The sequence below is a fragment of the Sinocyclocheilus anshuiensis genome, unplaced genomic scaffold (assembly GCF_001515605.1).
Source record: "Sinocyclocheilus anshuiensis isolate Anshui unplaced genomic scaffold, SAMN03320099.WGS_v1.1 scaffold63, whole genome shotgun sequence".
Lineage (NCBI taxonomy): Eukaryota > Metazoa > Chordata > Actinopteri > Cypriniformes > Cyprinidae > Sinocyclocheilus > Sinocyclocheilus anshuiensis.
The window spans coordinates 5,905,164-5,916,332 of NW_015552625.1; the positions used below are offsets into that span (position 1 = coordinate 5,905,164).

General features: G+C 37.3%; 1 protein-coding gene across 1 annotated transcript; it reads left to right on the forward strand.

Annotated features, from left to right (window-relative positions):
• The first annotated feature begins 950 nt into the window (after positions 1-950).
• LOC107666395 (forkhead box protein I1c-like) lies at positions 951-3,320 on the forward strand. Its single transcript, XM_016457657.1, has 2 exons — positions 951-1,661; positions 2,612-3,320. Exons 1-2 carry the CDS (start codon positions 1,070-1,072, stop codon positions 3,169-3,171), a joined length of 1,152 nt encoding a protein of 383 aa, XP_016313143.1. The 5' UTR covers positions 951-1,069; the 3' UTR covers positions 3,172-3,320.
• Positions 3,321-11,169: the final 7,849 nt, after the last annotated feature.

The window sequence follows — 11,169 nt, forward strand, 5'->3', positions numbered from 1 at the left end:
TTTAGAGGCTTCTAAATTTCGATCAACATTTATGTTCTTGAAATTGTGACATTCAAGCTCATTTTATAGCTCCAAAACATAAAGACGAATTTAAAATGGGAACTGATTACTAGATAGGTTGCAAAGCACAAATTATGTTATATAATTCTGTTTGTAAGCAACAGTTTTAGCTCAAATTTGTTTGCAAATGTCAAAAATAATATCATTACTTCACATCACAACTCTAACTATGAATTCATATTTAATTAATGAAACGATTTTTTTGTAACGTATTACAGTATTTTTAGAGAATTATTTAATAAAACGATTAAATATAGATATATAAATTGTACACATTTATTTTTAAAGTCAGTCATATAACAACTTAATTTGTTAAAATAATAGGCTAATAATTATACATAATTTTATACAATTAAAATTAACCGTTTCGGAAAATACCTGGTTATCTAATTAAATTCTGTGATGATGGTCATTTACATTTTTGTAGTCATCTATTTCTGTAGCCTAGAGATCATTAAAATTTTGTAGTGGCTGTAAATATCATAAATTATTGTATTCAGCAATTCCTACAATTTGTTCAAATGCGTTTTTATGATGTGGTTTTTCAAATGAACTGTGATTTCAGGAAGACGGAAACAGACTCAGGCTTTAAACCCGTCTGTTGATAATATAAATACAAACATAAATTTTTATTTTGCAGAATTATTTTCGAATATATATATATATATATATATATATATACACGCACACACACACACACACATTCGGTATTGTTCATTTTAACAAGCCTTTAGTCTGTCTGTTTATGAATGACTTTAATCATCTCCCTGCAATCCTAGTCTATACGCCACGCCTACTTCCAGGAGTTTGTGATCTATTGGTTGAAAGAGACAAGAATACCAGATTAGAAACCGTATTTGCCGCACTTGGGTGTGTATATATGACCAAACTTCTCTCACAAAAAGCAGCCACTTGTTGCTTTTAACCTGACCGGTCAGAAATTCCATTGTGCGTTACTGTGAGAGCGTGGGCTCCAGAGACAAACATTTGCCTTAAAGGCACTGGAGATATGAACACCATCGACGCGCAGATCCATAACAATAGTAACGCTGCTGTCAACCCTCTCCAGCAACTGCAAAAAAGCGCGCACGAGACACCGGATATGGCCGTGTATTGTGACAACTTCAGTGTTTACCACCAACAGAGTTTACCTGCGGCGCAGAGACCAGCGGGCTACGGCCTGGGGGACTACGCGACCCCAACCCCATACCTGTGGCTCAATGGACCCAGTGTTAACTCCTCTTCGTCTTACATACATGGCAACAACAGCCCGTCGTTCATCCCTCCGGTTTACGGCTCTCAGAGGCAATATCTCACCAACTCCTCCGGGTTCGCCGGACCGGACCTGGGCTGGCTCTCTATCGCGAGCCAAGAGGAACTGTTAAAGCTCGTGCGCCCGCCTTACTCGTACTCGGCTCTGATAGCCATGGCAATACAGAACGCGCACGAGAAGAAGTTAACTTTGAGCCAGATATATCAATATGTGGCGGATAATTTCCCGTTTTATAAGAAGAGTAAGGCGGGATGGCAGAACTCCATTAGGCACAACCTTTCACTGAATGACTGCTTTAAAAAAGTGCCGCGGGACGAAGACGACCCAGGTGAGTGATGCTCGTGCAGCTTTGCATAAGGGTCAGTGACGTGACGCTTATTTTTGTATAGATCTATTAAGTACAGTTCATAAATAAATGACTTGAGATCACAAATTACTTGAATTGCAATGCAAGATTCTTGGAGAAAAAAAAGAGAAATGTTTACATACTGTATTTTCAATAAAAATGGAAATAATGTTATAAATTTGTGTTGTAAATGTTATAAATTGATGTTATAAATATTTAAAATATCTATATTAGTGCCTAAATATTTACAAATATTTTGTCTGTCGAATAAAATTCATCCATTCTATTTTAATATGACAAAAAAGAAGACCCCTTTAGACCCTTATGACTGATCATTACATTTTTGAATATATATATATATATATATGCCTTTTTTTTTTTTTTTTAAAGTATAGGCTATAACAAACAAAATTAGGCTATAATATATTATATAATATTATTTTGTCATTTTTAGTAAAAGGCACATTTTGGCCAAGTGAAAAAAAAATGAAGAAAACCTCTTTTCATAATTAGTAGCTATAGCCTATATAAAAAAGTGATATTAGAAAAAAGACGCATCTGTTCTTTAATATTATTTTAAAGATAATGAAAACTAAGTCGTTGGTGAAGGCGCAGGTAAAGTAGGCTATTTTATTTGTTTTTGATGGTTACTACACTTGACATTTTTAAGTCATTAAATCATAAAATCTAAATTTTATGATACAAACAAAAAATGACAAACTTTTTCAAAATTATACGATTACATATAGCCTAGGCTACATGAATATAGCCTAATACAGATTTCTCATTCATCACACAGTCTTATTTCTCACTGACCCAATAGTGCAATTTACGAACAATTTCGTTCAGAGATTTAAATTCATCGAATTTCCCTGTAAATAACTAAGTTGCTAGTTTTGGGTTCTAATATCAACTCTCCGTATTGTTTGAAGGCAAAGGAAACTACTGGACTCTAGACCCCAACTGTGAAAAGATGTTTGACAACGGCAACTTTCGTAGAAAAAGGAAGCGCAGGTCTGACTCCAGCACAGGTGTTGCCAGCAACACAAAACCGGAGGAGGACCGGCAGCTCGCAGGGATCAAATCCACCGACAGCCCTCACCTCACCGGACCCGCATCTCCTGACACTGACGCGGCCAATGATAGCCACAAGGGTGCGTCTCCTGCGGGCCTCGCCAGCGCTCCGTGCTTCAACAACTTCTTCAACAGTATGTCTGCCTTAAGCTCGTCTTCCGCTCCGACTAGCAGACAGGGCTCTCTGGGGCTGGTAAACGAACTCTCCAGCCGAAATATCAGCGCATTGAGCCCGTACCACGCCAGCTCACCGCCTGACGCAGGTGGAGCGGGTGAGCTGCAGGACAGCGTGCATGTCAACCGTGGAATGTACTATAACTCTTTTACCGGCGGCCAGAGTGCGCAGTTCAACGGACACTTCTACAACAGCTTCAGCGTGAACAGTCTCATTTACCCTCGAGACGGAACGGAGTTATGAATCTGTCATACTCGTGAATAACTACGACGCGTTTCTAAAAAGAAAAAAGAAAAACAACGAATTATTTCAGCACTGTGTGCGCTGCTGAAATGTGACAGGCATTATAAACAGATAACATTAATTTAAACGCGACATTTACGCACTGACAGCCACCAAATGAGTGAAATCTGGTGTAAAACACTGGTTAAAACATTTTATTCTGTGAAAAATCTACTAGTTATGCATTGGATTCTTTTATGTCTTATTTTAACAGATTTCCATATTATGTGCCAGTTTTTTTGATTATGCACTAATTTAAATGGATTTATCCTTTTAGTTTGAATTTATAATAGTCTTAAACAGTAGTTTGATGGAGGGATTGCCTTGGTATCCATGATTGCCAAGATTCAGTATTGTTCAATATCGAAAAACGTTCTCTGTGTCTCCTTTTTCCCCTTTCTATTGTGTATTATTTGTAAATGCAGTTGTTTTGTTATATACACTTGTTTTTAACTATTTATATTAAGTTATGTATCTTGCAGTTTGTCCTTTAAGCAGAAAAATATGTGGTCTGGTAAGCTATGAATGGTTAAAATGAAACTTTTACCTGCAAAGTAAGGTAATAAGTGAATTATCGATTGTCATCATGCCACTAACTCGCTTGATTTTTAAATTATATTTCATAGGTGATGATCTTTACACTGATAAAAGTCACTACATTTATTATTTTTCGCGCAGTTTCTGCAAAATATACATTTTTAAAGAAAATAAAGAATTCCAAATCCGAATCTCAATTTTTTTTTACATTTATTTATGCTTTTTTCCCCCTTGAACAACTCCTGAACATATGGCCTGTAAAAGTCAACTGTGCACATTAGATCTAAACTAAAGCCAAAGATTGCACTTTTAATGACAAACACAGATTTAATTCAAGCATTAAAATTACTAAGAAAAAAATATATATAAAAAAAAGCATCAAAAGGCAAATGTGGAACATTTTGTAATTTAAAAACTGTATTTAACTATAAAACTTTAAGCAAATGACTCAGCATATAGGCTACATATATATAAATCACACCAAAATATCATTTATAAGTTTTGTTAATTTTCAATTAGACAGGCGTGAAGCATATGGGCACTGACTCTAAACATCTGCAAGTTTAGATTTTTATTGCAGCATAAACAGTAGCCGAGAACTGGATTAAAACGATGACTACCAAAACTCCTATTGTGAATTATTCTATATAGAATAATGACAACAATGTCTTTTTCTTTTAGGTGATATTACAAAAATGTTTTCTTACCCATGCTTTTCACAAGAGCTGAGTAATTCAAAACAAAATAAGCAAACATGTCTATGCATTCTGTAACCTTCATGACTAAATATTCCTGACTTTAACACAGACAGTTGCACAATGTACATTTTCAAATCTCCAAGACTGAGTAACATCAGCATCATCATACCGACAGTCCTGTGCAGAGCTCAGGTGTATTTCAAGACGGTGTTTCTGCGGCAATACAGTATGAGAAGAAACCAGAAAAATAACACAGATGACAAAGCTGAGGTTTCTGTCTTATTACCCAGTGCCACACCAACAATACCACTATTGTTCTGTGTATGCCAGAACAGCTCTTACTGTGTGCTTGTGTGTTAAAATACCAAATTTAATTACATGCATCTCTCCAAATAAATAATCATTTTTGCTATTGATATCTTTAAGAATTTTAAAGTCTTTAATCTACAAAGAGCACACGTATAGAACAACTTTTGATGGCATTAAAGCACACTGAAGTGAGATGAATTAAAAGGGGTTGCCCGCCTCCTTTTGTCCTCTCTTCATTACAGCTGTCTGAGTAAAAGCGGGACAGACCCAAGTGCTTGTTTAGAGATTAAAGGGAGAAAAAACTCCCATTGAGAAATTCCCTCAGTAAGCAGGGCAGTGCCACCCAGGAGGAGATGGAGAGGTGTGGCTTTGGGTGGAGGCCAGTCAACTTCAGGTTCAGAGAAACAAAATGAAAGCACAAATTAAATAAGACTGTTTTCTAAATTTCTAAATTCTGTATGTACACATATTATATTATATTATATTATATACTCAATTAACTACAATTAGTCACATGTTGTCAACTCACTAATCACAGTGGTCTTTGGCGCATCAGATGAAGCCACAGTAATTATTAGAGTTTGGAGGGGGCAGGAGCTTATTTAGCATCTTCTGAGTCACCATATTTACTCAGACACCACGCAAGGCGGCTTTTTACACTGAGCACTTTACCCTACTGCCAAATATGACGTTGTCATAGTCGGGGGCTGACGCTCTGTGCTTAGTAAATGCCTGGGACATCAGGCAAAACAACCGGGCCCCACCTGCACCCAGCCCTTTGCGCTCATCTCTGTTTGTTTGCCTGAAAAGCATCTTTGTTCATCAGCACAGAGGAACTGTACTCCTGGAATATGTGAAAAACAGAGTCCTATCAGAGACTACTTGCTTCTGGATGACCCTAATGCTGGGTGTGTGTGTTTTTTTGGGTTTTTTTTGGTTGGGGGGTACATATGCACAGACATTTTTTTTAACTTTATTATTTACTATTTATTTACCCCACAAGCACAAAAGTGGCTGTGAATGACATCTGCAATTGTCAAAGATTGGGCACAAAACATGGGCCTGTTTATTTGTGTCTCTTTGAGTTTTTTCTTGATCTTATAGAGCATTACACATGAAATGCGAGGGGATAAAAAAAAAGATATGTGGCCACAAATACAGAATTGTATACAATTAAATATAATATATATAATTTGTTGTCTCCTTTTTGTTAAATTGTGGCCACAATTTAACTACATGACAATGAGGGAATTAATCAGTATAACCATGAAGTAACTAAAATAAAGGAAGAATTAATAAAGCATTACCATGATCAAATGAATAAGCTGTGGGAATTATTATTATTTTGTACACACGTCATGTGTGTGACACCATATAATTCCACTGTCTTTTCTATTCAAGTCCAGATCAATTTAAATTAACCAAAAAAATGGTTGTCTAGTCATAACTGTCTAGTTTTAAAAATCACAAAATCATAGAGTAATTCTAGCATTATGAATGTGACATTTGCAGTCAAAACCTAAAATATAAATTGTCTGAGAACATATTACCAATGTACTGATTCATCTGTTTATATTTTCCTAAACCCCTGATGATCAGAAGAAAAAAAACAGGCTACTGTACATGTGTTTTCTATTAGATGAGAGAGATATACATGCAGTGAAAAATAAATAAACAAATAAATAAATAAATCTGTGAACTCATATGCACAAACCAGAACCAATAATTTCCATTGAACACCATTTTTACAGGATGTGATGTCTGTAGGTTATATGAGTTAAGATCACTTTTTGTTTATTTATACAAATGTGAAATGTATAACTTAAGCTTCTGTCAATATATTATCATCAGGCATTTCAGTATTCCATTTTGCCTAACTAGACTCCATTCATTAACCTGACAATCAAATAAAAAGTATTTGCGACGTTACATAAGTCAAATGCTGCATTTCCCACCGCCTCAGGCCTAGATATTAAAATTTGTTTTTTTTGTTCAAATACTTTTCCGTGGTAAATAAAGGTGCTTCAAAAGGTTCTTCAAGCGATGCCATAGAAGAACCATTTTTGGTTCCACAAAGAACTATTCAGTCAAAGGTTCTTTAAAGAACCATCTCTTTCTTACCTTTTTATAATCTGAAGAACCTTTTTTTGCCCCAAAGAACCTTTTGTGAAACAGAAAGGTTCTTCAGATGTTAAAGGTTCTTTATGGAACCATTTAGACAAAAAGGTTCTTCTATGGCATCACGAAGCACCTTTATTTTTAAGAGTGTAGTTGTTTTAGTTGCACACTTGTAACGATGTTTCTGTGAGGATGGATGAGACTCTGACATGTTCTCTTCTACTCCCTGTGCACTTGTGATCAAGGTCCATGTTAAAGAGTGTAGGATGTCTGACCCTGTGTGTCTGTGTATGTGCTGAGCTGCGGTGCTTCTCTAGTCTACTGTAAACGAGCTGCTACATGTCTGGGAGGTGAGAAATATGAGGGCTTTAGAGTAAATGATTAAGGACTGTAATTAAAGTATTACATCGCTTTCCTAGTGCTAAGCTGAGAGAAACAGCCCACCTCAGCTCTCCTCTAACACACTGTCTGGATCTGAGACAAACCTTCACACACAATCAGTTTTTCAGGTTTCAGGTCACTGAGGTCACTGCAGGTTATTGAAAATGTATTTTAGGCAAAAATATGTTTTTATGACACTTTATGACACAATAATGAATATCTGAAATGAAGACATGAAACAAAACAGCGTTGGCAAACATCAATTATGATTGACATTTCACCAGAACAATGGCTACAGCGTGAGTCGTTTCAAAGATAGACTCTCACCAGTGTCCATATCCTTTAGTAAACAGCATCACAAGGAGGGTTTGCTCACAGATGAGCTGTTTTTATCATTTTTCAGACTGTGTATTTTGAAGTTTAAGTGGAAGGAGTGTGTATGTCTGTCCCGTAGGTGTGTGTATCAACGGGGCCTCAGTTAAGTGGTTGCGTTACCTCTCATGTGGAGCAGGCGAGTCGGGGGCGAGTCAGGGCGGGTCAGCGGTGGCTAAGGTGTCCATCATTATTTTTACGCCTGTCGGATCCCATGAGGTCGCCCAAGAAACGGTCAGTGCATGGGCTGCGGGGTGGGGGTGGAGTCAGACACACTCAGCGGCTCTTCCGCACAGAGGATTATGATCAACAAAGCAGATCCCACACCTGCATCAACGGGAGGAGGGGGGCACTTGTTGCTCCATTGCAGTGGGGTGAAAATCTACAGCCCATCTCTGGGGGAAAATGGACATTACGTGAACCCTTTTTGCTCCTCTTTTACACCTGACCAGCCCAACAGGAAAATATAACTTTCATAAAGAGTTTTTTGCATGATTAATTTATTGTAAGTTATGAAGTTGCAACTTTGAGATATAAAGTCACATAATGATGTATACATTCACAATTAGGAGATATAGGGCCCTATCATACACCCGGCGCAAGGCGCAGCGCAAGTGTTTTTGCTAGTTTCAGCCCGACGCAGTTCTCATATTCCCGTCCTGCGCCGCGTTGTTTTAATAGGAAATGCATTTGCGCCCATTTGTGCGCCCATGGGCGTGCTGGTCTAAAAAAGAGGTGTGTTCAGGCGCATTGTTGGCGCGTTGCTATTTTGAGGAACTGAAAATAGACTGCGCCATAGACCAACTCAAACCTGGTCTAAAGTCTGGCGCAATGTTTTTTCTTTGTTATTTAAAGAGCTCGTTAGTAATATGCGCCTATAGGCGGGTGCACAACGCGCGTACACTTTGCTTATTACACACACAGGGATGCGCAGCAGCAAAAAAAAAAAACACCCATTATTCATTAAGAGAATAGGGATAACCCGTTTAGACCACGCGCCCGGGCGCCCGACCGTTTTCCCGTCGTTAAACTAGCAAAAGTGGATTCGGCACGCCCTGAGTGCACCTGCGCCGTGCGCTGTAGACCATGCGCTTAGATCGATAAAATAGGGCCCATAGACACACTGCCAAAAAGTATTAGTCACATTTTAAAATATAAACTTACATTACCAGAGTCACAATTCAGAGATATTGTCAGACTGTGATAAAAAAAAAAATATTGTGAGACATAGAGTTTGAAAAATAAAGTCACATTGTGAGATATAAAGTCACAACTGAGAGGTATAGTTACGATGAAGAATAAAAAGTCACATTATGAGATATAAAGGTAACACTGTGAAATATAAAGTCGCAGCTGGAAGATACTGTATAGTCAAACTGCAAGATTAAAAGTCACATTATAAGACATAAAGTCACAATTTAGAGATATAGTCAGACTGCATGAAAAAAGTAACAATAGACAATAGAAGATGAAGAATGTACACCTTAAAAGTAAAAATACTCTAATATAATGATTATCACATGCATATAAAGCCAGGAATTAAACAGATTTAAAAGATAACAAGTAGTCATGACAGCAGATTGACTGTAAATTCATGAATGTTTTTCCATTGTAGTTTTTTGTCAACAAATGAAGTGTTATGTTATCTTAGTAAACTGTAAAATCATTATTATATCAACCTGTAAGCATTCCAATGCACTGCCCGTGGTACACTTAGTAAGGGGTTAGCACACATCTTTAAAATCATACGCAATGAGTAACTACAACCACCATTCTGAAAGCTCATGATGCAAATAAACGGATACGAATTACTGTCTCTTAGTCCTCCTGGGGTCCAGAGAATTATGAAACTGTACTCTCATAACACTGGAATCAGTACAGAACAGTACTGAAGTAACAGTGTATAACACAGAGATGGAAAGCTGCACTGTAAAAAGGTTTCTAGTGTTTTATTCTAATGTTTTATTCAATTCAAATATTGTTCATGTGACTTAATCTGAAAAACCTGATACACCAAAGAAAGTAATGATGACTGCACAGTTTATTGTTTTTGCAGATATAGCTGAATGCTGCAGGCAGGCCCAAGACAGAGAGAGGGTTAGATGAGCATATAGTGAGCGAGTGTGAAAGTGAAATGTGAGGGGCTACAGAGGAATGTCTGTCATTGCCCCGCGTCCCCGTCCCTCTGTTCTTTGCTTTTATTTTTTAATTGGACCCGGATTGCAATTTGCAGCTCTCCGGGGGCCACTCTCCCCACAGCGGTGTAATAAGCTATTAGCCGCTCACCTAACGCCTAACACTAATCATCATGGACAGCCTTTTGTGCAGTACTGGGACAGGGGCCGCTATTGTACAGCCGACCTCCTGCCCTGGGACAACAAGGGCAGTTAGGGGTGCGAGGAGGGAACAGCTTCTCTACATTCACCCTGTTAAAAACAAAACAAACTCTAACACTTTACATTTCCTCTCTCTCTCTCTCTCTCTGGCAGCCACAAGCTGATCCCCTCACTGTTCACTACTATAGTCGGCACGGCTTCACGTAAATAAAACACTAACTAGTGAATTAAACACAGGTATGATCTATATGGATATTTATGTACTTCAAAGCTTCTATATGAGAAGTGGAGCTGATGGAAGTGGCTGGCTCCGCTGTGTACATGTGGGAGTTTCTTCCAATTTGGGCACTTTTATGTCCCAGAGAATAATTTTTATTAACAGATTTGATTAAAACTAATGGAATTTTAGACTTATATGAAAACACTTTTTAATAATATGATTTATTACGTTTAAATCGATCATCATCTAAAATAAGTTAAATAAGCACAAACTGCTTGAAATTGTGAAAATAATTATTTATAGCATTTTTATTGTTATTTATTACAGCTGTGCCACAGTTGTTGGATCATTCCCACCACAACCAACAATTTTACCCCTAATAAAGTTTTTTCTAAAGTTTTTGAAAACAATGCCATTAATGGACATTAATGGCATTGTGCAAGTTTCTTTACAAAGTGACATTGTCAGCTACTGGCCTGGCATGCATAATGCAACGTTTTTAGTCATTTTCACGGATCCATGTGAACAGGGATTGTTTTGACAACATGTACACAAAACTTTTTAAAAACACAACTAGGAAAACTTTTCCATTTTGTAGTACATCGTCATTGTGTAAATATACTCTATATGTACCTGGACAGAGCTTAATATGAAGTATTAGACATGTGATGTGTAACAATTCTAGTCAAGCTGCAATTGTCAAGTTATGCAAAAAGTGTGAAAATATTGTGTTTAGGATCCATAAAATGACAATGCTATTATTATTACGTTTAGATATCAGTTCCATGACAGCCATTTCCAGATGTGGTGGGAATTTTCATGACGTCAGAAAAAAAGGAAGAAATTACAGAATTCAGGGAGTCTATTTTCTAAAAGTCCATAGGACCAAAAGCACCCTTAGCTAAAGAAATCCCCATATAACCAGTGACCTCACTAATCAACTCAATAGAGTTGGGCTTGTTACTCCAAAAATTACTAATTACCTTTA

What these genes read in the sequence shown, in the direction of transcription:
- LOC107666395 (XM_016457657.1), top strand. Translation starts at nt 1,070, where the DNA reads ATGAACACCATCGACGCGCAGATCCATAACAATAGTAACGCTGCTGTC. An exon ending in GCGGGACGAAGACGACCCAG is followed by an intron (nt 1,662 to 2,611) that starts GTGAGTGATGCT and finishes TATTGTTTGAAG; the next exon opens with GCAAAGGAAACTACTGGACT.